Here is a 27860-nt window from a genome sequence, read left to right as displayed (position 1 = left end):
GGAGGTTTAGATTGGATATTAGGAAAAATGTCTTCACTGAAAGGATTGTCAAGCACTGGAACAGGCTGCCCAGGGAAGTGGTTGAGTGACCATCCCTGAAGGTATTTAAAAGAAGTGTAGATGTGGCACTTAGGGACATGATTTAGTGGTGGACTCGGCAGTGTTAGGTTTATGGTTGGAGTCGATGATCTTAAAGGTCTTTTCCAACCTAAATGATTCGATTATTCTATTCTATGAACCTATGATTTTGTTATTATATCATTTATACTAATTCACCAGTCAAAGCAAGTTTCACCTGCCATACCTCTAACATAAATGCAAAGGAATTATGCAGACTCACAGGCCTTGCCAACATATATCGTCAGTGATAAAAATGGCAAAAGCATAATGCTTTTCTCTTACTCAAATATTATAGCATTTGAAGCAGTAAGATAGATGGTGTCCCCCTTTCTTTAATATCTTACACAGATGTGCTTCAATAAAGCTTATCAACCGTTCACAGCAGAGTTGTTGAAGACAAAAAACTAAATAAACACAAATAAAAAAAATATGTGCTATAAAACAATGAAAGAAGACATTGGGAAAAATAAATTGTCCTCAGAGTCAAAACGTAACAGGGTGTCATAAAAAAAATAATCATAAAGGCAAAAATATGCACACGTCATTTTGTATACACAAATCTTTTCTATATTCCTTAAAAACAAGTGTCTGTTGGACAGAAATACTGTTACGGGTATACAGTCAAACACTCAAAAGTTATCAGCTAATTGATCACCATGAATAATGGTACAATTATTCATTGCTCAATCATACACTATGTTTCCCCAGAGGGCATAGTCTTATTGAGTTTATAGAGTGAATGATGCTTTCTTAGCAGGGAGTTATTCAACATTTTGTTCTAACATTATTGTTCCAGGCTTGATACATCCCTTATTATTCACACACTGTTCAAATCCTGAAAATGAAATCAGCAATTTCCTTCTTTGCCTTTCAGTAGGCACTCAACACCATTTATTTTTACCAGGTTTTGTGCAAGAACATGACATGATCATCTGCACTGCACAGATAGTGAACTGAGCCCAAAGAGGCAACAACAACAACAAAAAAATCCTTTAATTCATGGATGCCTAATTGTAGACATCTCAGGCATAATACCCCATGTATTCAGCCTTATACACCACAGGAAAATACAGACTGGTGATCAATAAATTCAGCTCTCTTGTTGTGTCAAACAACCAGCTGAGGTCACTCAAAAAAAAAATATACCCACTGTCCCTTTTCCAAAATTTACATTGTAAAGAAGAAAAGGTGCTTGGGATTGGAAAAATCAACCTTGTAATCCTTGGAAGCGAAAACTTTTGGAAGCATTAGAAAAAATTTCTTGAAGAAAATATTTACTCTTATAACAAACAGGAATAGCATGTGTTGAGGCACATACAATTTTATATTCATGATCTCTAAAAATCCCTCACTTAGGGAGGGTTACACTTAAATACTGGATTACATCTGAAAACTTGGAAAACACAATTATAGGACTGATTCAATTGCTACTGTATGTTCTTTCACAAGCATACAGTTAATGTGGGTCTAAATCATGGCTTGCCTTGACTGCAGCTATTCCTAAGAAACAATATCTGAAATAATGCCATGATGCCACATTACCACAGTTAATTCTACCTTCTTTTACCTGGTAACACCATAAAGGACCGTGATTTCTGTATTTCTGTCTAAAGCTGGGAAAACAGAGGCAACACTCATTTCCAGTTTAGCCCTTTGGCAAAAGAGTACTCCGGGCTACAATGAAATAATCCTCAACCACTGATGACTGTCAACACAGGCTTGAGGAATACAGATCCAGAAGGACCACTGAAACTACTTGGAAAAGCTAGCAGCAAAAACTACAGGAATTATAGGTATCACCTTTTCTCTGGGGAAACAAATGTGATTTTCCATCTGATGCACTCTGCAGTTGAATAATTCACAATTTTAAGAACAATGCCTCTCCAAAAACAAAGATGATTACTCCAGAAGACTGACTCCAAGCATCAAACTATTCCTTAATTAAAGCTTGACAAATGCAAATCATGGAAAATTAGTCATCATAATAAAGTGTAAAACCACCGTGAAAAATAAAAGGTAATATTACCTTCCAGTGTTGTCCATAAACCAGTATGTGTTTCTTGGCAATATCTAGCCGGTTCCAGGCCAACGCCAAATCTAGCTGATCTGAAGCAGACATATTTGTACCTAGGAAACACGTAAAGGACCTAGCAGTTTTCACACATTGATGTTACTCCTTTGCTTTGAAAAGGTAAACCAATGGAACTGTATGTCAGCTGAAAACAGATCATACTTTTAGATAGGTACCTTTCAAGAGTGCAGTCAGAATTGCCAAATCAATGTCCTGCTGATCTTCTGACTCCGCATCAAATATGGTTATCTGTTAGAATTGCAGAAGTACACTATTTGAGGTGAGGCAGAGAAGTCTGTAGTTATTGCTTCTTGGAAAGGGCTGTGGTAGATTAAATCATACACATTTCAACACAAACAATGGCAAAGGCCCAGACATGACTTTCCTTTGTTTCAGACAGAAAATGTACCATTTTGCTTTTTAATACAATGGCATCCCAGGCAAACTGGAATCAACCTACTGCTTAATAACTTGACTCTATTTCCTTTTGATTAGCATTTAAAGCTGAGAAATTTAAAAATGCAACATGGTTAATATCTACTCAGTTTTCAACTAAAAAACAGACAAATAAAGTAAAACAAAAAATAATAAAAACATATTGGGTAGTTTCCATCTTAGTGATCATTGCTACAATAGTCATTACTCCCATAACAAATACTTGGTACTTCATCATATTTGAGAAGTCGTGGCAGACTGGTGAAGTTCCCAGTGACTGGAAAAGGGAAAACATAACCCCCATTTTTAAAAGGGGAAAAAAGGAAGACCCAGGGAACTACAGGCCAGTCAGTCTTACCTTTGTGCCTGGCAAGATCATGGAGCAGATCCTCCTGAAAACTATGCTAAGGCACATGGAAAATAAGGAGGTGATTGGTGACAGCCAACATGGCTTCACTAAGGGCAAATTGTGCCTGACGAGTTTGGTGGCCTTCTACGACGGAGTTATAGCATTGGTGGATAAGGGAAGAGCAACTGACATCATCTGCCTGGACTTGTGCAAAGCATTTGATACTGTCCCGCACAACATCTTTGTCTCTAAAATGGAGAGACATGGATTTGACAGGTGGACCACCTGGTGCATAAGGAATTGGCTGGATGGTCACACTCAAAGAACTGTGGTCAATGGCTCAATGTCTGGGTGGAGACCACTGATGAGTGGTGTCCCTCAGGGGTTGGTGCTGGGCCCAGGATCATTTAACATCTTTTTTGGGAACACGGGCAGTGGGATTGAGTGGAACCTCAGCAAGTTTGCAGATGACACCAAGCTGAGCGCTGCGGTTCATACTCCAGAGGGAAGGGATGCCATCCAGAGGGGCCTTGACAGGCTTGAGAGGTGGCCCCGTGCAAACATCGTGAAGTTCAACAAGGCCAGGTGTAAGGTCCTGCACCTCGGTCAGGGCAATCCCAAGCACAAATACAGGCTGGGCGATGGGTAGATTGAGAGCAGCCCTGAAGAGAGGGGCTTGGGGGTGTCGGTTGGCAAGAAGCTCAACATGACGCAGCAATGTGCACTTGCAGCCCAGAAAGCCAACTGTATCCTGGGCTGCATCAAGAGACGTATTACCAGCAGGTCGAGGGAGGTGATTCTCCCCCTCTACTCTGCTCTGGTGTGACCCCACCTGGAGTACTGTGTCCAGCTCTGGGCCCCCCAACAAAGAAGGACATGGACTTGTTGGAGTGAGTCCAGAGGAAGGCCACAAAGATGATCAGAGGGCTGGAGCACCTCTCCTATGAAGACAGGCTGAGAGAGCTGGGTTTGTTTAGCCTAGAGAAGAGAAGGCTCCGGGGAGACCTTATAGCAGCCTTCCAATACCTAAAGGGGGCCTACAGGGAAGATGGGGAGGGACTGTTTATCAGGGAGTGTAGTGATAGGAAGAAGGGTAATGGTTTTAAACTGAAAGAAAGTAAATTTAGATTAGATATTAGGAAGAAATTCTACACTGTGATAGTGGTGAGGCACTGGAGCAGGTTGCCCAGAGAAGCTGTGGATGCCCCATCCCTGGAAGTGTTCAAGGCCAGGGTGGATGGGGCTTTGAGCAACCTGGTCTAGTGGAAGGTGTCCCTGCCCATGGCAGGGGGGTTGGAACTAGATGATCTTTATGGTCCCTTCCAACCCAAAACATTCTGTGATTCTATGATTGTACTCACAAATGAGCACCTCAGCTGCTAAACATGCCAGCGCATTTCAAAAGTACATTTCAATACTCAGAGACAAGTTCTAGCACAATTCTGTTATGAGTAGAAGAATGGATGGAAACTTTTCTAAACTAAAAATAAGACAGAGAAGAAAAAAAGTAGGAATTACTTGATCTTTCCTGTGAAAACAAAGATGTCTGGCCTTTTACTAAAATTAGAAAGGCTGTCATTTCATAAGCAACCACTGAGACTTGAGAAGTTAACTAAAAAGGTTCTGTGGAGCTACTCAATATATAAATTAGCACAGACACCTTTGTGTTAACTTTATATTAGAACACCATTACTTCTACAAGTGCTGTGCCCATGCCAACCCACCACAGAAAGAGCAAAAAGGGTAACAGCTAACGAAGATGCCCTAAACTCAGAGCATGAACCTCACTCACAGACTCTCTGTGCTCCATGCATTCCATCAAAATGTGAAAGAGATGACTGGACTGCTTCTGTCCCAAGCTAAATGTGTTTTGAATCATCACTAAGACCTCCTCCTTCACTTGAGGGCACAGCTCCCTGAAAAACAGATCATACAAGCAAGAATATGTATATTTTTAGCTAATTCTTACCAGCCCAAATGACACTTCAGCAAAAGACAAAACTTGTGCTAAGCACAGACATATAAGAAATCTTTTATTTCTACTTTTCTGTTGATTTATTCCTGCCTTCTTTCAACAAAACAAAGCAAAGTCATCCCATAACATAAATTATTATTCACACATGCATTAGTTCTGACCATACATATATACTATTGGTAATAGAACAAATGAAAAAGGTAACAATTTTCAAAGGATTGTCTGTGAATATAAAGCTAAAAATCACTAAAAGTTTAGCAAGCTTTTTCTTTTTTTCAATAATCATACAGGGATAAAATTAAATTCCTCATTATTTGTTCATCAGGCTTCATACCTCTCCCATCTTTTTTCCTCTCATTTATCTTTCTGTCAACCTTTCCGTCTATATTTTACTTTTCTTTTGAAATGGCAGGATTTTTTTTTTTAAAGAAAAAAATGGAAGAAAAAGCAAGTGAAGAAAAAAGTTCTCAATACAACACACTAGGGTAAAATACCACCCTCCCAAAATAATATTTAGAAAAGATAATAAATAAACAATTAGGATATAAAGTTTATTAAATTGTTCAATTTTTTAATTTGAAAGAACCCAGGCCACCTTTATAAATTTGATTTTTTATTTAAAAAGCACTTTTGACTTTGAAAAACTTTCACAGAAATACTAATTGGCTATACAAATATATATATATATATTTTTTTTTTTTTTTTTTAATTCCAGTTTGGACATAAAATTTTGATCAAGGTAGGTTTAATAGAGTCTGCAGCTGAGGCTGCACTGGAGGTGACATAAAGAGTTACAGCTAGAGGAGGATGACAAATCTGGGTTACCACTGGGTAAACCAAAGCCAAAGCCAAGGAACCTTAGTCCTCCTCCTAACCCAGTCTGAGGGTCCTACATCTACAAATCCCAGCCCTAGTCTCAAAAGCTTTGTGCAACCCAAACCCAAGCCCACTTACAGAATACTCATGGCAGGAGAAAGGATTGAGTCAAAACCCAAGCAGGCACCCTGGAGTCACCCAGCAATGTCCCTCAGCAAAGGTGAGAAACATTATAATAACTCAAGATAGCTAGATGCAGTTTCTTTTTCCTCTTCAAAAAAGCCACAGTAAATTTGGCAGAATAATTCTTTCAGCACTAGTTTGAGGCAGGGAAGGAAGAAATTCTGCTCTCACTTTCACAGAAGTAAAAGCCAGCAAAAGACCATGGCGGGGTCATTACTAGAAGCATTAGAAATTATCTCAGTGGTTTTGAGACAGGCTATTTCACGTCCCCCCCAATACAGCAGACCAAGGAGGAGGAGCATTATGCCACTACTCACCCTGCATCACCCGTGTGTTTGTGGGTAAAAGCCAGGATATCTGCAGCTCTGCCAGTGCCCTCATAGACCACCACGGGGACAGCTGGGCTGGCCCTCACATACTCCCACACCATTAGGATCACGTTGGGGCCTCCTTCCACCACCAACCCAACTATGGGTACACCTTGGCCCATTCCTGTTTCAAAACACACCTAACTGGTTACAAACAGGTCTCAGTCACACCAAAAATCAGAACATCTTGTAAATAAATACTCCTGAAGGAGTCTCATACACAGTTCAATGGAGAGGAAACCATGCCTTCACCATCTCTAATTTGACTTACACTTTTTAAGACTTTCACAGAACTTCTGCAACCAGATCAAAAAGACCAAGAAAAACTCCTGATGAAATTGTAAGTAGCCCTAGCATTGGAAGGAAGAAACATCCTTCAGAATATCCCTCTGCCCTTTACAATAGCTCTCACATGCAAGTACATTGACGGCATTTGAAATTTGGTCAATATCCATTTGTTTACCTACACACATAGAAAAGCAATCAGGCACTTCTTTACAGCCTTTCTCAAGCTTTACAGCAAGCAGGTTGGTTTTTTTTAATAATCAGAAATAAATTTCAAGTAAGATGCAATAGAAGTGGAAAAACAACTGAAAGTCTGACCTGCAAAAACTCATAGTAAGAAAAGATATAGGAGGATGAATAAGAAGCTCTAAATATGAACATGTTAAAAATTGGGTAAGTTTCTAAGTTTGTAAATATTGTAATGTGAGCAGATAAAGGAAACAAGGATTCAACATCATAACTCTAATGTCTTTTTAACATACTGCAAGATTTAAATCACTAGGTAAGAGTGAACTTCCCCAAATAATTTATACAATTTAGTGCATAAAAATAAATACTTGTCTACGTAATAAATATTTCATTCATCATTTCTATGCTGTAACTCAGTTATTGTACAAACAATGGAAGATACATAATCTGACAAACAAACATTGGCTGAAGGTATTCCTTTCGCAACCAGTCTTTGTTTCTGTACCTGAGGAGGTCACAGGTCTGCAATATAGAAGAGTGATGAGGACAAAAGTAATGAACAGGGAAGAAGGATTTGAATTCTACTGAATGTGACAATTTTTCCACCTAGAAAAATGCTGGGAAACTATCTCGTGCTGATACAGAGACCATGCAAAACTACAAAGTGATCAAATGCAATACTTACTAAATAACCTGAGTCATTTAGATGTCTCTACAATTAAGAAACCAAAATGCAAGTTAGCCCAAACACATAATGCTTTATAAAAATGCTGTCCTTTTCATTTTCCTGATATTCAAGTTCAAGACACATGCAATTAATAACTTTCAACCTCAGTGAAATCTATGGCAAATGAAGATGTACAACATATAACAGGAAATGTCTACTACCTCCACTATTTTTAGGACAGGCTTTTCTGTCATAAAGCTGACCACAGCAGTACTCACTTGTGTGTATTTTTTGAAGTGATATGTACTTCTCCAAATTCCTCCTGAGCATCATTTCATTCCCATACTTGCCTACTGTCCCATCATCTGCCATTAGAAAATGAGAATGCATGCTGTTGAGGGTGCTTAGCTTGCTGAGTGGATTACCAAGAGTCTGGTACAGGCAAACTACCTAAGAAAACCAAAATAAAAAGATCTTCAAAGAAACCAACAAAATATCACCATTTATCTTGCCTCACTTGTTTGTATTTCTTCATCATATTGTGATCTTCTGAAAGCCTCCATCACACTTTTTGCTGCTCTACTCAAACATGGGTTTTCATTTGATTCTTAACAGCAAAAAACCCAAAATTAATACCACAGAAAGCATTTCTGATTAGGCTTGTGGTCCTTAGTGAGAGTCACTGCCTGCCTTTCTTTGCAACACTTGAAACACAATGGCATATTTTTCATGGGTGTATTCCCATTAAAAACATGTGAGCTATCATTTATCAGGACAAATTTCACCTTGTCAAGTTTTTTTAGACAGTTATGTAGATTGTGCCCCCACACTGGCACTCACATAAAGTTCTAGTTTATGAATAAAAATCATGCATATTTATAGCCTATTTATGTATACCATTAACCTGATTGCTCATCCTGAATCACATGAATATAGAAATACATCATTTGTAACCACAAGAGAATTGCCTAATTAACTACAAAATTTCAAAAAGGAATGGCAATTTCCTGTAAGAAGAGAAATATTTTAAAACTATTCATTTACATAAAAAAAAGCAAAATACAGTCCTTCACCATGCCACAGAATTCTTCTGAAAGCCACAGAAAAAATCTAAGCAAAGTCTGAGCAAAATCTAAGCTTCTATTACTGAGAAAAAATATCAAACCAGTGAAATGAAGCAAGCAGAAAATAAAGCATACAAGAAAGCTAACAACCCTTGAACATGAAGGCTTTTCTTATTAAAATGTGTCCAACTCACATCTCTTCCAATGAGATCCCTCTGGTTCTCAATGATACCCCATGGAGGAATCCCAACAGCACAGATCTTTCTTAGGTGTGGTGAGGCACGGCCTTTCAGTGCATCCCCCACATGCCTGGACACTCCTAAAAAGATAATTAAAACATCATTTTTCTTCTACATTTGGAGAACTGCTACAGGACACCAACGAAAGGGTTTCCCATCATTTAATTTATTCTGTGGTTATGTTTTAACCAGAAACAAACCATCCTACCCAGCTTCTATATTCAACGTGCAATGCAGGAATTGTAACGCTCAGATGTAATGCACCAATGCTTCAAACTCAACACATATTTCTAATTAATAATACTCATATATGTTGCTAATATATGTTGCTGCTTTCTACCTCCATAAAACTTTATTATTTACATAAGTGCACAGGACAGTTCTCCTGTAAGGTCACCAGATTGAATAAAAGATAAAGAAGTACAGCTGTTTCAGTTCCATGGCTTACCAACCCCCTCAGTTTTTAAGAGTAGTCTACAAGGAGTTTCAGATACTAATAGGCTAATTAATGTAGTATCCTAATTCAGAACTTTCTTAATTATAAAACACAGGTTAAATTTAGATTTCAAAACTGTTTCAAAACCACCAATCACAGTCCTCAGAACCTAAATATTTTAATGAAGCAGATAAAATTGACTGCAATTAAGTTCTGGTTATCTACTATCAGTGTTTCTTATTACATGCAAAATACTCTGCTCTTTAAGAAAAAAAATATTAAAAATATTCAAAATGCCTGTCAACAGCAGAGGAACATGATGTCTTTCTTTGAATTATCATTGTTCCTTAAAAAAAAAGCTTCATTTTGTGCTAAAATATCAGAAATTATAAAAAAAAGTCATTATATTTGCCTTAAATGTATATGCTTGCATGCAGAGAAAGAACACCAGCACAAGACTGAAACAAAGAAAAACAATTACACTACCGCTGTTGATGCCTTCTGTAATTATCCATGCTCCTGTAGTCTCAGCAGCCTTCACCAATCCTTTGCTGAAAACCTGCTTGACCTTTGAGGGAAGCTTGAAATCTTGAATGCCTCCATGAACAGAGATCACTAGCTTTGGTAACTCCATCTGCCATTCTTTAACCATCAGGTTCAACAGCTGATCCAAATTGCTATCATAGGAGAGTCTAATATACTGGAAGAAATAATAACAGGTAAAATAAACAACCTTTAAATACTCCAAGAGAAGAAAATGATCTTACAAAGTTTTCAGCATTAATGTCTTAAAGATGTTGTGCAGGATTAGAACTTTCACAATACCACTAACATGATAGCACAAAAATACATCAGTGAACAATACACACAGCAAGACAGACTACGCTTAATCACGGTGAAGTTCGATGTAAAAATATCGTACACACACTCCAACCTGACTTACTTTTAGATTCCCCTGCCCTCTTAAGACAAGCAATCTGATATTCACCCAACACCACTTTTTGCATTTCTTATGCTGAAATTATAAAAAGAAGTTGGATATACAAACGCAGCATCCATTACCTTGGCATGGTAAGTGTGATCTCCATCTTGAAAATTGATTGTACCAAATGCGTCCGTTGGACTTGTCTTTGTGTGTTTTTGCACAGACCATTCTCCACCATCTATCTGTGGGGCAGTCTGATAAATAGGCCAGCTACAGTTTACTCCTGGGTGATCTCCAATCAGCCGTCCACAGCAACATCTCTCATTAAAAATAAAGAAATTATTTTATATCAAACCCCTTTGCATGCAGCTCTAAGATCTTCATGAGAATAGCCCAAATAGTTTTTCTACAAAGAAGGATATTGTAGCTTTCTGACATGGAATATAATAAAAATTAACTAGGCTGAATAAATCTCAACAATGTTAAAATGACTTTGAATTAAACCATAAATATGTTTTGTTGGATACAGAATTTGTTCTCCACCCAAGGAACACTAATAGCAGTTGGAGGGTTAGAATAATCTTCAAAGGTCCCTTCCAACCCAAACCATGCTGTGATTCTGTGTGATTCTGTAACAGTTTGAGAGTCCCGCATAGCAATTCTGACCTGAACAATGTAGCTCAGACTTACTGGTCTTGTATGTGACATTTCAGAGGAATATCTTAGGACACCAAGGTTTGCTATGGTTATTACCCAGGTTATTCTGGGTACTGAAGAAAGATCTAGGAGTTACCATCATTAATCAGGGGAGCAGCAACCCTCAGTCTAGAGAGAACTTCAGGGTGGCCTATAAAGGCCTATACTAAGGTCACCCTTGGATGCCAGCAAAGTGAATATACAAAATAAACAGACTGAAGTGCAATGTTAATGGAAATTTAGCAGAAGCTCGGTTAACATTAAAGGCTCACAACTGGATGAATAACCTAGATTCCAAATTCAACCAGTATTATTGTCTTACAGGCTTCAACAGGCTTCAGTGTCTTTTACAGGGTTAACTTCAATATAATTTATAGTGACATCTGACAGTCCAGGTGTCCTTTAGACATTTCAGAATTTAATATACACTAGGAAATGGAGATAAATTCTTTCCTTTTACTCTTTTAACATACTAAACAGCCTTCAACAACCCAAACTCAAGGACTGCCTTGGGACTCAGATGTATTGCTTGTGCATCTAGGGGCAAGTTAGATGTAAACATCTGCAAAACCTGAAGAGGTACCTTCAGAAAGAGACAGAGTTTTCAGTGGAGATGAGTAAGAACTAACTGGTGAAAAAGAAATAGATTACAAATAACAAACAAACAAAAACAAACCCCAAAACAACCCTAAGCAAATTAAGGAAGTGAACTGCTTTAGAAAGGTACTTTTTCATACCCAGAAGCCATGAAATTATGTTTGCATTACAGTTTTTCAACACAGGCAAATTACATTTGATTGATTCACTGCTCTGCAAAAGCAGACTGGAGAAGGAAGCCTCCCACATTCTTGGGGAATTAATAAGTCAACTAAACAATCTTATTCAGTGGAGAATTAAAGAGTTGTAGAAGCCTAGCACTGCAGAAAAGACTTGAGCTCTATTGTCACGTGTATGATGATGGTTAGCTAGAAGTCAGAAGGCAATAGGAACTACTGAAAATGTCGAAATTTTTGTCAAGCTAATTCAACGTGCATTAGCTAATCTAGACCAGCTACACCTTTTCCCTAGCTGAGACAAATCGTAGGATATCACAGAAATACAGGGACTCACCAGAAAGAAGTCAGGCATGTGCTCACAACTGAATCCTGGAAAAAGGAAAAGGAAATGATCTAGCTGGGGGTGGGGAGGGGGGGAAGCCTCACAGAGGGATTTTTATTGCCAAGTTACTGTAACCAGAAGTATTGCCAGGTCTGGCTCACTGCATGTCTCCACAACCATTTGCACTGTGGTAGTGGCAGAAAAAAACCCAGGGATTAGGAGAGGGGGCACAGGAGCTGCTGAAACAAACTATTGATCTCGGGACCTCATTTTGATGACCCCAAAAGCAAAACCCATTATAATTTTGCCTTCTTATAGGCAAACCAAGACAAACAGGTCAACGCTCATAAATTAAACAAAAAGTATCCAAGCTGTAACTTGGAGAACAAGCCAGTCACACTAAGTCACTTACAGATGTACAATTAAATGACTATTTCAGAAAACTGTGAGGGATCAACACAGATGGAAGATCATTGCTGACATCGTGTTGCCAAATAACACATGGACTCAGAATCCACACTCAGAGTCGTTATAGAGGCATATCTAAACTAAAAGTGTTTCAGATCAACATAGCTGTAAAGCAGGTAGCACAAGGGACACAGATTTGGATAAAATCTGCCCACAGGGAGCACAAGGCTGATGACTATACTTGTTTATGACTCTTCCTGCATACCTCAAAGGAAGGACCAGAAGAAAGAAACAGTTTTGATTTTATTATTGGTCTTCAGAGGACAAATTTCTCTACAGCTGTGCTATTAGACTCCTTGCTCCATTTTTTTTATGCTTGCTTTTTGGGGGGAATCCAGGGTAAGAGACAGCAAATGTCAGGAAAAAAATGATCTTTAGATGAAAGATGAGAAAAAACATAGATACCCTATTGTCCTTTGGTCCTGAAAATACCTTGTGCTCACTGTACTCCTAGAGTGGCCTCACAATAACAAGACCTTTCATCCAGGAGACATGCTGAAAGACAGAGGACCAACAGCAATCGCAATCAAATGCTACGTTACCTTACATTACTCACATACCACATTACACAGACTGAGTCTGACTCAGCAAATACCAGTGCTTGGAAGGACAGCACTGAAAAGCAATCAATCAGGCTCATCAGCAACGGATTAAATTTTCTAAAATATTAATTAATTTCAGCCCATCATCAAAATATGAGCACAGAATGACTATCTATCTCTCTCATACGTTACTGTTCCATATGGGGTTACATCAGCAGTTCCTCCTAGAGCAGCAAGAGTCAGAGCAACCTGCCTTTTCAAAGCAGATATCCTGTGGAAAGGAACTAACCATCTGACAAGACAAATCAGTGCTGTAACCTTGAAACTGAAAGGCCAAATGAACACTGAACTATGTTAGTAATTAACATCATTTGCACTACATACTTAATGTTTACGTGTAAATGTACCCAGAGGTGAGCTGCACTCAGAACAGCTCAGTTATGCTGAGCAGGCAGTGGAGAAACTGCACATAGACCTACCACACAGGTGTGCAGGATACATGCAGCTGCTTTTACCTCAGAGATTACCACAGCAAAAAGTATGAACTGTGAAGGACTGGTATTTCCCAAATAGCTCATGCTCTGCTCCAAGCTGGCACACTCACTCTCTAGACATCTAGCAGGAAGGGACAAGGTGCTAAGGACTCCTGAGATACTTGAGAGGTCAAAAGCCAAGACTAAGTGGCTCTCAGGAAGGTTGAGGAAACCAAAGCAGAACATAACCTACAGCTGTCTCAGTTTTTTTTTCTGTAAGGTTTTGTGCTGTGTGCATAGTGACAGGGCTCAAGGAGGAGAAGAGCTACCAGACAAGAATGATGGTTGAGTTGGGATCACTTGGGAGCACTCGACACACACATGTCCCTGCGACCTGTCAGGCTGCACCCCAGGGTGCTGCAGGAGGTGGCTGATGTCCTTGTGCAGCCATTCTCCATCAGCTCTCAAAGGCCATGGAGATCAGGGAAGTCTCCAACAGTCAGAGAAAGGCAAATGTCACACCTGCCTTCAAAAAAAGGCAAAAGCCAATCTAAGGAATTGCAGGACAGCCAGCCTCCCATCAGTCCCAGGTGAAATCAAGGAGCATGTCCTCCTGAAGCCCATGCCTGGGCACAGCAGGGACTAGGCAGCAACAAGGAGCAGTCAGCAAGGATTTACCAAGGGTAAATCATGCCTGACTCACCTGACTGCCTTCTGCGACAAAATCGTGGGGATGAGAGGACAGCAGCAGATGCCACCTACCTCCACTCTAGCCAGGCTTTTGGCACTGTATCCCCTAATATTCTTGTATCTGGGCTGTGACATTACGGTCTGGGAGGGAGAACGTGTTGATGGGTGAGGACCTGGTTGGGTGGTGGGCTCACAAGTTGGTGGTTGTTAGGTCAGACGCTGCCTGGAAGCCAGTATGAAGCAGGGTCCTGCAGAGTCTGTGTGGGGTCTGTCCTGTCCAGCATCTCCACCAGTAACCCAGAGGAGGGGCGGGAGGACAAGTGCAGCCCTGGGGAGGGGCAGCCCTGGGGCATGGCCCTGGGCGCTGGTGGGCAGTGAGCTGAGCCAGGGCCACCCGTGTGCCCGGGCAGCAATGAGGGCCAGCAGTGCCTGTGGTGGTGGTAGCAGGACATAGCCCGAGAGCCAGGGGAGGGCAGGGACTGTGCCCTCTGCTTGGTCCTTGTCACACCCTGTCTAGGTACCGCCTCCAGTTTGGTCCCCAACACAGAACAGAAACCAGCAAACTGGTGGGACCTCAGGGGCGAATGACCATCCTGGTGATGGATGGCAGGGCTGGAGCCCTTGGCCTCCAAGTAGAGGCTGCGGGACCAGGGATGGTCCAGCTGGGAGGAGGGATGGTTTCAGGGGCATCCAACAGCATCCCCAGCACTGACAGGAGGGAATGGAGGAGATGCAGCCAGGCTCTTCACAGTGGTGTGTGGTGGGAAGGCAAGATGCAGCAGCACAGCTGAAACACGGGAGGCTCAAGCTGGAGTTAAGAAGCAGCCTCTTCCCCAGGAGACCAGCCCAGCAATGAAGCCGGGGCCTGGGGATGGGGAGTGCTCTCTGGCCTTGGGGGTTTCACACCCCGACTGCGTGAAGTCCTGAGCAGCCCAGTCTGACTGCCCCAGCTAAGCCTGCTTTGGGCAGGGGCTGGGACTGGACACCTCCCCAGGTCCCTGCCCGCCTGAGTTATCCTGTAATCCTATGAATATGAATTGATTTAAAGCATCTTTGCAATGACTTTACCTTCTTTGCCTCAAAGGCTCACTAGACTACTAGACAAGGAGGGAGCAATGTCAGTAACACAAAAGCACGACTTCTGGATAAGTCACACTTCAAGCAACAAGGGGAAACCTGAAGGGTCACACTGAGGCAAAAGTTACTGCAGTAGCCAGATTACAAAATCCGGTGCCCTGGCAGGCAACACTTCAGAGATTGCGTCCAAAGAATATGCCTAAAAGGTCAGATATAGCGACAATTTGTGAGACATCTCAGATGTGTAAGGATGTAGAAGTTCAGCACCAGATTCATGAATATTCATGCAGGGAGAATGCTACGTCTACGTGCTGTCTGAGATGTGTTTGTGAGCACTTCACTGAAGAGCAGATAGAGGCCACTTCAACATGCCAGGGAAGCACGGACAAAGGTGCCAGTAAGTTACTCAAATTTGATTAGCAACTACTAAATGGAGTTATTCTACTTAGTATTAGCAAACAGTTGCATAACCTACTCATAAACTGTTTGCAAACCTTGGAAGTTCTCTGCAAATAAGAAATCATTAACAGATTTCATTTGCCTACAATATTAGGTCAAATTATAGTAGGCATCAAGTACATTCACATGACTTTTGGACTGTTGTGGAAAATTACAAATCACAGGAGGCCCAAAACTTGTTTCGTTGCTGATTTAATAAATACAATATAACCAGTTATAACACTCATGTGAAAAAATTTCCCCTTGTTAGGAACAGAAAAATTCTCCTAGAACAAAGCTTTGTGTACACCTTAAGATATACAAGAACACAAGAACAGTTAACATTTGAGAAAATGTACTTGCAACATAATGGCTGACTGAAATGATCATCAGACACCCACACCCATTCTGCATATATAGACAGACCAACAAACAGGAGTCACATTAATTTAAACAGCATGAAAATGCTCAACGAAAAGTGAAAGAAACACCTACAAGATAAAAAACCCACAAAGGTATGGGATGTCTTACAGAGAAAGGTGAAAGATAAAAACAAACCCACCCTGCAGGTTGCACATTTCCAGCTTCTCTTCCTCCCTCTCCCACTGTAGCATTCACGTTCATGCAGCTAACCTGTGTTTGATGAGGAGGCTGATTTGGTGGAAAGATAACCTCGGTTTGGTTTTCCACCAGCCAGGTTAATTCTCCCAGACCAAATAACAACATGGTCACTCTGCAGGGGGAAGGGGGAGGACTGCCAAACTACTGTAGTCTCAATTTAGACAGGATTAAACCCCTATATGTTGAAGCACAAGTTAACTTCAGCTTAGATACCCACCCAGGCATTGGCAGGTTAGAAGGAAGCATTAAAATCCTCCCTGCATTTCTACTTCCAGAATACCTGCAAAAATATTTGAATCTCTATTCTTCTGCTCTAAAGCAAAATAGACATGCAGCCGTTTCCTCAGAGGGAGCTGACCCTTTCTGAACAGACGCCACACAGATCATTTGCCTTACTTACAAGGCCAACACTATTCTGTATATCAGCCCTTTACAGTGATCTGATTTCAAGGAGTAATTTATTTGCTTTTTGGAAAATGTGATTCATTTCACATAAATCTTAGAAGCAAAATAAAATGTGTAACATAATGAAAAAGCAAATAAACATGCTCATGCAGGTGACAGCACTAGTTAGCACCAGCTTGCTAATTGTTAGTTATCAGAAACTCATTATTTTCTGTTGCGTCAGCCTTCAGAAACCTTTAACACAACACAAATGTCAAGAGAAGTTAAAAATTTTGTTCCAACAGCTGATAATTCATTATCAAAAACATACAGCATCAAAACCTATTTGGGAACACCAGCTAAATGACAAATGTTGGATCGAAAAGAACTCATTAATACAAGCCGCAAAATACTACCTGTCTGAAAAACCCACACACAAGCTAAAAGCACCAAAGTGATGTAATTTTTGTTACTTCCCTTCCCAAAAGCAGGGACTCAGAAAGCCCACTGCAGAGAAGATGAAAAACCTTTGGAAAACGTATCATCAGGGATGTTTCTATTACCATCTTTCATAGAATACTAGAATCATTTAGGTTGGAAAAGACCTTTAAGATCATCGAGTCCAACTGTTAACCTATTACCTCCAAGCCCACCACTAAACCATGTCCCTAAGCGCCACATCTACACATCTTCTAAACATCTCCAGGGATGGTCACTCCACCACTTCTCTGGGCAGCCTGTTCCAATGCTTGACAACCCTTTCAGTGAAGACATTTTTCCTAATAGCCAATCTAAACCTTCCCTGGCACAACTTGAGGCTGTTTCCTCTCATCCTATCGCTTGTTCCTTGGGAGAAGAGACCAACACCCACCTCGCTACAACCTCCTTTCAGGTAGTTGTAGAGAGCAATAAGGTCTCCCCTCAGCCTCCTTTTCTCCACACTAAACAACCCCAGTTCTTTTAGCTGCTCCTCGTAAGACTTGTTCTCTAGAGCCTTCACCAGCTTTGTTGCTCTGCTTTGAACACGCTCCAGCACCTCAATGTCTTTCTTGTAGTGAGGGACCCAAAACTGAACACAGTATTCAAGGTGGGGTCCCGCCAATGCCGAATACAGGGTGACAATCACTTCCCTGCTCCTGCTGGCCACACTGTTTCTGATACCGGCCAGGCTGCTATTGGCCTTCTTGGCCACCTGGGCACACTGCTGGCTCACATTCAGTTGGCTGTCAGACAACACCCCCAGGTCCTTTTCCGCCAGGCAGCTTTCCAGCCACGCTTCCCCAAGCCTGTAGTGCTGCATGGGGCTGTTGCGACCCACATGCAGGACCCAGCACTTGGCCTTGTTGAATCTCATATAGTTGGCCTCGGCCCATCGATCCAGCCTGTTCAGATCCCTCTGTAGAGCCTTTTTACCCTCGAGCAGATCAATACTCCCACCCATTTTGGTGTTGTCTGCAAACTTCCTGAGGGTGCACTTGATCCCCTCATCCAGATCATTGATAAAGATATTAAACACAACTGGGCCCAATACTGAGCTCTGGAGAACACCACTTGTGACTGGCCACCAGCTGGATTTAACTCCGTTCACCACAACTCTTTGGACCTGGCCACCCAGCCAGTTTTTAACCCAGTGAAGGATATGTGTGTCCAAGCCATGAGCAGCCAGTTTCTCCAGGAGAATGCTGTGGGAAACAGTGTCAAAGGCTTTACTAAATTCTAGGTAGACAACAACCACAGCCTTCTCCTCATCCACTGAGTGGGTCACCTTGTCGTAGAAGATCAGGTTAGTTAAGCAGGACCTGCCTTTCATAAACCCATGCTGACTGGGCCTGATTGCCTCGTTGTCCTGTATGTGCATGATCTGCTCCATAACCTTCCCCAGCACAAAGTCAGGCTGCCAGGCCTGTAGTTCCCCAGATCCTACTTCTAGCCATTCTTGTAGATGGGTGTCACATTTGCTAACCTCCAGTCAACTGCGACTTCCCTGGTTAGCCAGGACTGCTGATAAATGATGGAAAGTGGCTTGGTGAACACTTCTGCCAGCTCCCTCAGTACCCTTGGGGGGATGCCATCCAGCCCCATAGACATGTGTGTGTCTAAGTGGTGTAGCAGGTCGCTAACAATTTCCCCTTGGACTATGGGGACTTCTTTCTGCTCCCCGTCCCTGTCTTCCAGCTCAGGGGGCTGGGTGCCTTGAGAACAACTGGTCGTACTGTTAAAGACTGAGGCAAAGAAGGCATTAAGTACCTCAGCCTTTTCCTCACCCTTTGTCACTACATTTCCCCACACATCTAGTAAAGGATGGAGAGTCTCCTTAGCTCTCCTTTTGTTGTTAATGTATTTATAGAAACATTTTTCATTGTCTTTTACAGCAGTAGCCAGATTAAGTTCTAGTTGGGCTTTGGCCCTTCTAATTTTCTCCCTACATAATCTCACAACATCCTTGTAGTCCTCTTGAGTTGCCTGTCCCTTTTTCCAAAGGTCATAAACTCTTTTTTTCCTGAGTTCCAGCTAAAGCTCTCTGTTCAGACAGGTTGGTCTTCTTCCCTGATGGCTTGTCTTTCGGCACATAAGGACAGCTTGCTCCTGCACCTTTAAGATTTTCTTCTTGAAGAATGTCCAGCCTTCCTGGGCTTCTTTGCCCTTCAGGACTGCCTCCCAAGGAACTCTGTCAACCAGGCCCCTAAAGAGGCCAAAGTCTGCCCTCCAGACGTCCAAGGTAGCAGTTCTGCTGACCCCTCCTTACTTCTCCAAGAATTGAAAATCTTATAATTTTGTGATCACTAGGCCCAAGACAGCCTCCAACCATCACATCACACACAATTCCTTCTCTCTTCACAAACAACAGGTCCAGTGGGGTGCCTTCCCTAGTTGGCTCACTCACCCACTGTATCAGGGAGTTATCTTCTACACACTCCGGGAACCTCCTAGACTGTTTCCTCTTTGCTGCATTGTATTTCCAGCAGACATCTGGTAAGTTGAAGTCTCCCATGAAAACAAGGGCTAGCAATCATGAAACTTCTCCCAGCTGCTTATAGAATATTTTGTCTGCCTCTTCATCCTGGTTGGGTTTTCTATAACAGACTCCCACCACAATATCTGCCCTGTTGGCCTTCCCCCTGATTCTTAGCCATAAACACTCAACCCTATTGTCACCATCATTAAGCTCTAGACAATAAAAACACTCCCTAACATACAGGGCTACCCCCCCACTCCCTCCTTCCTTGCCTGTCCCTTCTGAGGAGTTTATAGGCATCCATTGCAGCACTCCAGTTGTGCAAGTCATCCCACCGTGTTTCCATGATGGCAACTATATCATAGTTTTCCTGCTGCACAATGCCTTCCAGCTCCTACTGTTTGTTGCCCATGCTGAGTGCATTGGTGTAGATGCACTTCAGTTGGGCTACTGATCCAGCCACCTTTTTATGGGTAGAAGCCCTAATTCCTACGTGATGACTTTCAGGCACTTCCATGGTTTCTAACACATCAGTAACCCTTGTGTCTTTGCTGCCGCATGGATCTCCATCCCCTACCTCCACTGAGATGGCAGACCAAAGGATCTCACTAGCACACTGTTCCTCAAACACTGGCTTGCCGCCCCCAGGCTTATCTCTAGTGAGCCTGGTTTTATCCTTTCCCCTCTTCAAATTTAGTTTAAAGCTCTTTCAATGAGCCCTGCTAACTCCTGTGCAAAGATCCTTTTCCCCCTTTTAAGACAGGTGTACCCTGCCTGCTGCCAGCAGGCCTAGTGTCGTGTAGACCGATGCATTATCAAAAACCCCCAAATTCTGCCACTGACACCAGGCTCTTCCTGTTTCTTCCTCATCATTCCCTGCAACTGGAAGGATAGAGAACACTGCTTGTGCTCCTGATCCCTTAACCAGTTGTCCCAATGCCCTGAAGTCTCTCTTGATTGCCCTTGGACTTCCTGTTGCAACTCCATTGCTGCCTACCTGAAAAATCCATAATGGATAATAATCTGAGGGCTGTGCCATGGTAGGAAGTTTTCTCTTCACATCTTTAACCCAGGCCCCAGGGAGGCAGCAGACTTCCCTATGAAGTAGGTCTGGTCTGCGTATTGGGCCTTCTGTTCCCTTCAGAAGGGAGTCTCCTATGACAATGACCCATCTTTTTTTCTTTACGGAAGTGGTTTTGACACAGGTCGTAGGCCGACTTAACCTTGGTAGCACTTCCATGCTAGATGAACCATTGTCCTCATTATTGTTTGGTTCTACTTGCAGAGCCTTGTACCTATTATGCAAGGGCACCTGGGAAGGTGGGGTAGTCACAGAAGAACACGCCTCCTGCGCCAGGCAGGAACTTGTCGCTATTGCCCTCTATCCCTTAAGTCACTGTGTTCAGCCAGGCAGAGAGAGGATAGGGAATCCTCCGTATCACGCATCCTGTCTGCCTGTTGGGCCTGTTTCAGGGAAGGTAGGGTGCGATCCCAAGTAGTCTGTCTCTCTCTTGCACTCCCTGATCCTCCTCGACCTACCCACCTCCTCCCGGAGCTCTGTCACCAAGCGGAGGCGCTCCTCTCTCTCCCTGGGCGCACCTCCCACAGCGGTGCTCACTGCTGCCGTCCCGTCCTGGCGTGAGGGCAGGGCGCAGCCCGCAGCCTGGCACCTGGCTGGCAGCGTGTGCCCACCCGAGCTCTGTCTGGGCAGCTGCATCAGCTGGGGCAGGTGCAGAGTTTAGGGAGGCCATGGTTTTCTGCGGGGTGGATAACATTGCTTCCTGGTCGAGCTGGCAGAGCTTCAGTGCCCTTCCTGCATGCCCTGCCATGCCAACTGCCGCGCCGCGCCGCACTGTGCCCCTGCCATCGGCCTCTTTGCCCAACCTGGTCCCTGTTGCTCCCCAGGAGCTTCTTTTATAGGTGTGGGGGCTTGGCCGCCAACGCTCCTTGCCCTGCAAAGGTCCCATCAGCCACTGTGGCACAAGCTGTGGGCTTCTGGAGGTTCTCTTGGCTCCCCGGAGGTTCCCCCGGTTTGGGAACCCCCCCCGGCACAATGCTGGAGCCCTCCACTGCACATCCTGCTGGCACCAGAGCTGCTCGCCTGGGCGACTGAGTACTAGTTTTGGTTACACCGTGTTCTTCTCCCTTTATTTTGTTCTTCCTCTTTCCATAATTCTTACTGTTCTCCATGGCTTTCATCTCACTCTCCTTCATATTACCCAGGATACAGCTGGAATTGTCTCCCATTTAAAGCCATATTTCTGCCTTTCATTCCTCAGGAGAAGATTAAGACAAACTCATCCACACAAGGTATTTGGATAAAATTTTCTATTGCAAATAAATTAAAGGTTATCATACAATTTGTTTTACCCAGGTTTATGCTAAACATTCACCAGCACAGCCCCAGAAATGCTGCTCTGACGATACAAGAGGAAGAATATTTTTGTTGTCATTAGTTCCTTGACTAGGAATGCCTATCACTAACTTTAGGTCATTATAAAAATCACAGATACCTATTTATGCACACCTACCTGATTAAATTCTGGCACACCTGGCATCCTGCAGGACACCTGTGATAAAAGATGGATAATTAATACACACTTGTATAAAAGAAAACTTCCGTAATGGTATTCAGAAAGTATCAACTCACTTGTGAAAAAATTCTCATCAACAGCATTAAAGGCTGTAATCTTCTGCACTCATCCCTGGAAGACGTACTGGGTAACTTCAGTGATTTGTTTGGTGTTTCGCATTTCAGACTGTATATCAAATCTGCATTTCATAGATGAGCTATTTATCTTATCTACTGTATGCTATCTGTGTGTTCAAAACAATATGATCAAAATTAAAAGTTTACATCCTCCAAATGTGATCTCACCGAGTTTATTTAGGCAACACCATCCACTAGATACACAAATTGGAATGCCAATTTATGTTTGCATTCTCAAGTCCTAAAACACAGGTTGAGGATTTGATTTTCCTTACTCTTCACACTCTACACCAGCCTGACCAGAAACCTCTGTCTCAGAAGACTGTGATCAGCAGCAGGCATTATTCTGAGGAAGGGAGAAAGTGGTGGTATAGGATTAAGAATTCCTGTGCAGCAGTAACTCCATGTAACTCAATCTCTCAATTGGATGCCATACCGCAGTTCTGGTTATTGGACTGAGAGCAACACATCTAAGAAGCCTAGGAAGGTCAATTATTGCCAATTTCTAATTCAGACGAACAGCCTCATTTAAAATGTACTGGTGACAGTATCTATGAAGACCCATAAACACCAGCAATCACCAACCGGGATATTGCAAAACTGCAAAGAATTTCATGAAAGTTACACACAATGCCCATAAAAAATTATTCTTTCTAAATGTAACAGAAAGAAAGTGAAATTCATTGTTTTACCTGTGAGGATCTTTTGAACTGGGAATGATGTGTACACATTCTCTTTTACTGAAGACCTCTTCGATCCAAGATTTGGGGGACTGAAAAGACATTTCAAATGTAATTGTATTGCTGAACTTCAGAACATATAGCCAAAATATGAGCTATAACATCTACATGACTGTATATGCATAACACATAACTCAGAATGATTCCCATCACAATGTTAGATGAAACCAAACACTATAACCTGAAGTTACAGCTCTGAACAGTCGTAGCCCTTCACCCCCAAGTTTTATACAGCCCCACAAAAAGACCAATATTAAAATTTTCCCACCCCTCACTAATAAACATGAAAATTATTTAGAGGATCTGTCAAAAACATATACAATAGATGAGGTGGTAAGGATGAATCAGAGCTGCTTAAAGGACTGCACTTTCCTTCTGCCAGAAGACTAGCAAATGGCAATCTTACTAAAGCTCTAAGTGTCAAAAAAGGCAAGATATTCTTTTTATCTGAAAGAGATGATTGATTCCTTCTTTTACTATTCTTCACAGAGTTAAGAATAGATTCATCCTGGTTATATGTTTGCTGAACTAGGACTACTGCAAAATGCAAGAGCAGGGGCCAAAGAGTAGACCTAGCACTTAGTGTGCATGTCAGGTGGTTTTTTCCCACTGGCTTCCTGGGACACTGTGAAAACTGTCTCCATGAAGCCTGTTGCAGCCGAGTAAACTGAACAGTCACTATGGTACACAGGGTTTTTTTCAAAGAATCTCACTGGTACTCTTCAAACCTCTTCCTCTTCAGGTCTGTCAGGATCAAATTCCCTGAAAGGAAGGATGGGGTTTGTGTGCTGAAATCTGAAAACTCTGGGACTGAATTTAGTAAACTGGAAGTAAAGGCACTTTTCTTGTTGTCAAAGGGAACTAGCCCCACAATGAAACATGTGATAGACAGGTATTTTATCATGAAGAGTAAATGCAATTATACCTGTCATCATTGTCTCATTGTTTCTCATGTTCATCTTGCTCTCTGTCTGTTACATAGACAGCAAGCTGTCTAGGACAGGGCACAGTGGACATACAAAGCAAACAGTAACCAAATAATAAACATTAACTCCTTATTCACTCCTCATATTTAAAAATGATTGATCCTCTGCAAAATGTCTACCTTCTAAAAATACTTATGGTAAGTATTTGTCTCCATACTTGTTTGTAAAATGGGTCTTTTGTACAATGACTTAGAAAATAATTCAGTTCACAAGAATGCCAGTAATTCAACTTATTAAGAGTACTGCTGGGAGCATTTTATGGATGGAGTTCAGCAATAATTTTTATCAAAGAGAATACGTCTCTTTTATCTCCTGAATGGAATGATGATTCTTAATAAAGCAGGCCTGTTTGAGGTTTTTTTACTTCAGCTTCACACCCCTAAATATCCCACATAATCTCCCAGCCAGTCATGCAGTTATGGAGGGCCACAAGCTACCTGAGTGAACTACTGGCTTGTCTGCAGTTGAGGACCCAGCTTTCACCAAGACTAATGGGAGTCCTACCTTTGGTTTTAATGTACTCTGAAACAGGCCCCCACTGACAAAGATGAAAGAGATCATTAAAAAGCAGTTTGCTGCTATCGGTGTGCATGTGTATTTTTCCAGGAGTAACTAATTGAATTGTGTCTGGCTGAGCTTCGAATGAAGGAGTAACAGCGTGGAAGATCCTCAGGGCTGGACAGAGCATGGGCACGCAAGAAAATTAATTATCTTAGAAAGAGAGCTACTGAAGACAAAGTGCAAAAATTAAATCCAGAGAAAAACCTTGGAAACAGTGAAGCAAATTTCATTACCTGAGGGCAGGCACACACTGCTTTCAAAAACCTTTTGGTAGTATTCTTCTTAGTAATTAGTATTGTTTCATGCTTCCTAAATCACTTTAGTTGTTTGAGCTACCAAGAAAACAGTGAGTGCTTCTAATACTACAATACCCTGGGACTCTGATTCTTCTGAACCCCATTACTATTTCTGGTAATTGATTTTCTATCAGAACTAGGCAACAAATTTTTTTTTTATGCTATGGGATGACTTGGATAAGAATGAACTTTACCAAACTTTTCATTAACAGGAAAGAGTGGGACAGAAAAGCCAAGAGGTTGACAAGTCTTACAGCATTTGCTGAGGCAACATGCTCAGCCTTGTGAGAGAAGAACAACATCCAACTGCTGTCACTTTAATTTAGTAAGAGCACTAGTAGTTCAAAGTAATTTTGAGCAAGTTGTTGGCATCGCACAGTCTCAGGTAGCTTCCTTTGAGCTACTTTACCTCCAGCATGACACATTCTGGAAATCAAGCGTTATCTGGGTATCTTTCCAGGTGTGAAGGCCAGCATTGGAGATATACAGCCCAGCGTAACAGAGAAGCATTGCATCAGCCTAGGCACCACCAGCAAAACATGCTGCCAGCTGAACAAGGCACTGGCACTCAGCTAATCCACATGTGAATACACTTGAAAAGGGGTGTCGAAGAATTTTTTTATCTCTAAAGCTTAGTGTTCCTCATCCTAAAGTTACATGACACAAGACAAAATATAAATCAATAATTTTAAAGAGAGGAGAGGTCATCTGCTATACAACAGCTGTTTGCTGTGATTATCTCAAATCAAAATATAACTTGCAGTCCTCAGTGATGGCAATACACTGTGTGAGTTGAAGTTACAACATCTAATATGGGAGATGAAAAGGCTTCTTCTCTACTGTCAACTTTTTGAACATCTAAACTGTCTTCTAAAAAACATACCTTTTTTTAAAAAAATTCTCTTTTTTTTAGATTTTGGAGGGTGGTTGGGGGTTAAGACAAAAATATCAATGCTTAAAATTCTGGATGTTTCGTGTATCCTTTTTCAATTTGGTCCAAAAACACCTATGTTTGTCTGCAACTGAGGCAGGAAGGGCAACGACTAACACACTCCACAGCTGCTCAGGCCACTCTAGTCACAATGGGTTGGGCTCAAGGTCCAACAAAGCCAATGAGAAAAAACTCCTACAGCTTTGGATCACATGCCATGAATCTAACCTTGCTACTAAAGTGGTCATTGACAAAATTCCCATTTATTTCAGATGAACAAGATCGCTATGAAACTTACTTGATCTTTGAATCTCAAAGCACCAAGGATGCATCTTACCCAGTGGCACAGAGATTCCACTAGCACTGCACTCACATCAGGTAACTCCAGGATTCTCAGTAAATAGGACTGAAAACAACATTTCAAAGTGCAATTGATACAATACTGGGAGTTTTCACTCTGATCTCCAAAGAAACATAGTACCTATCCGTACAGTTATTTCAAGATTAAACTTTGCTTATTTACATAAAGCATTTGCCGGAGTGTTGCCTGTACTGCACTCTTTCACCTCCTTGCTTCCTGTAATTTTTACATTTTAAAAAGTAGTACTTAGATAGCATATCATCTGTATATGATCCTGATGAAGGCTGTACCTTTAGCATTTGTTTTCATCTCAAATGATAAACATGTGAATACAGCAAAAAACATTGTTTGCAAAGTCCACCATTTTTTGTTTAATGAAGTTCCTGAACAGATGGTACTACTTAAAAATAAATATATATTGAAATTCCAATCCACCGTAGGAAAAAAATAAAGTACAAGACTGTATCACTGTATTTCATCTTATGAAGCACAAATCTCAAAACTGAAACACTGTGAAATGCAACACATTTACCATTATTCTTAATTTTATGTAAGGTGAAATCTTCACTTAGTACATAAAATTTACACCATAACAATAACATTCATTTCTTAATCTAAGGCTTTACTTAGGTTTCTAAGCTAATTGTATAACCAGGAAAAGGGTTTTAAACCTTCATGCTTTTTGACTCGAGGGCTGGGCAAGTACAAATGAAAAGAGGAGACTTCTGAACTGCTATTTGTTTGCTCTTGATTCCTATCTTCGTAAAAGACCTCTGTAACATGTATATCTCCTCTCATAAAACTCTGGCTAACATTTCAAAACTGTCATAATTTAATTAAACTTCAACAACAAATTAAAATTTCTCCCGTCACTACAGTGAGGTACATACACCTCAGCCAGCATGAACCCGTATCCTTTCTACGACCAAACCCGAAAGGAGACAAAAATACACCTACATGTTACTTCTTACTGGCAAATTTCTGTTCTGATATACAGAAGAGCTGAAGCCAAGTTTATATTGCAGTTTTCCTTCCAATTTTCCTTCCAGAAAGTCCTGAGACCTGTGTTTGGGAGTTTTGCCTTCTCATTTCTCGCCAGTCTGAGGATTAGGATTGCTGCTTATACTTCCCTGCCACGGAAGAGGCTTTGGAGATTTCTAGACTGATTTAGTCAATGGGGTGGCAAGAGTTTGGCTCTGAAATTTAAGGCACATGAGTAGTTTTTAGAAAATTGCTTTTAATCACTTCTCCAATATCTTTAATGTCTGAGATCCTTGCATAATATGGTATTAAAGGGACACTGTCAGGTCAAATTTGGTTAAACGTAAGTAATGTTCCAAAAATTAAGGTTTCCAGAGGTAAAGAGAGAGATCAGAGCATAAAATTTAGAGGAACACCTGCACCACTCATTTCTTTCAAATACTTGCTTATGGGAAGTGAGAGTAGACAAAACCTAAAAATCCAGCCCAGCAGGGAAGTATCTGTCCTCCAAAATCCAGGGGTGCCATCAGCGAGGCAAGTGACCATGCCACCGTCCCGCCAGGGTCACAGAGTAGGTACGCAGCGCTTGGCTCACCAGTCTCAGAGGATGGGGCGACGTAGCCCTGAGATCACCTGCTGTACTGGTGGCCCCACTAATTCCACCACCCACCCATCCAGTGCAAACGGGTGAATGCTTCCACTTCTGCTGCTGCTTTCTTCTGCCCCAGC

At 41.7% G+C, this 27860-nt stretch overlaps 1 protein-coding gene across 1 annotated transcript in view; it reads right to left on the bottom strand.

The window, feature by feature from the left end:
* The window catches only part of TRPM6 (transient receptor potential cation channel, subfamily M, member 6), an 88221-nt gene that overhangs the window by 54130 nt on the left and 6231 nt on the right, over window positions 1-27860 (bottom strand). Inside the window, exons 3-12 of the mRNA XM_010568728.1 lie at window positions 22968-23047; window positions 22097-22135; window positions 10260-10440; window positions 9684-9897; window positions 8717-8841; window positions 7737-7908; window positions 6267-6441; window positions 4768-4891; window positions 2368-2440; window positions 2147-2247 (exon numbers count right to left, since the gene is read on the bottom strand). Of these exons, the coding sequence (XP_010567030.1) occupies window positions 2147-2247; window positions 2368-2440; window positions 4768-4891; window positions 6267-6441; window positions 7737-7908; window positions 8717-8841; window positions 9684-9897; window positions 10260-10440; window positions 22097-22135; window positions 22968-23047 (1284 nt within the window). The remainder of the gene's footprint in view (window positions 1-2146; window positions 2248-2367; window positions 2441-4767; window positions 4892-6266; window positions 6442-7736; window positions 7909-8716; window positions 8842-9683; window positions 9898-10259; window positions 10441-22096; window positions 22136-22967; window positions 23048-27860) is intronic.

The sequence above is a fragment of the Haliaeetus leucocephalus genome, unplaced genomic scaffold (genome assembly GCF_000737465.1).
Source record: "Haliaeetus leucocephalus isolate CR32 unplaced genomic scaffold, Haliaeetus_leucocephalus-4.0 Scaffold251, whole genome shotgun sequence".
NCBI lineage: Eukaryota > Metazoa > Chordata > Aves > Accipitriformes > Accipitridae > Haliaeetus > Haliaeetus leucocephalus.
Note: the sequence above shows the minus strand (reverse complement) of the source record. Positions and strands in the feature narration are given on the sequence as shown.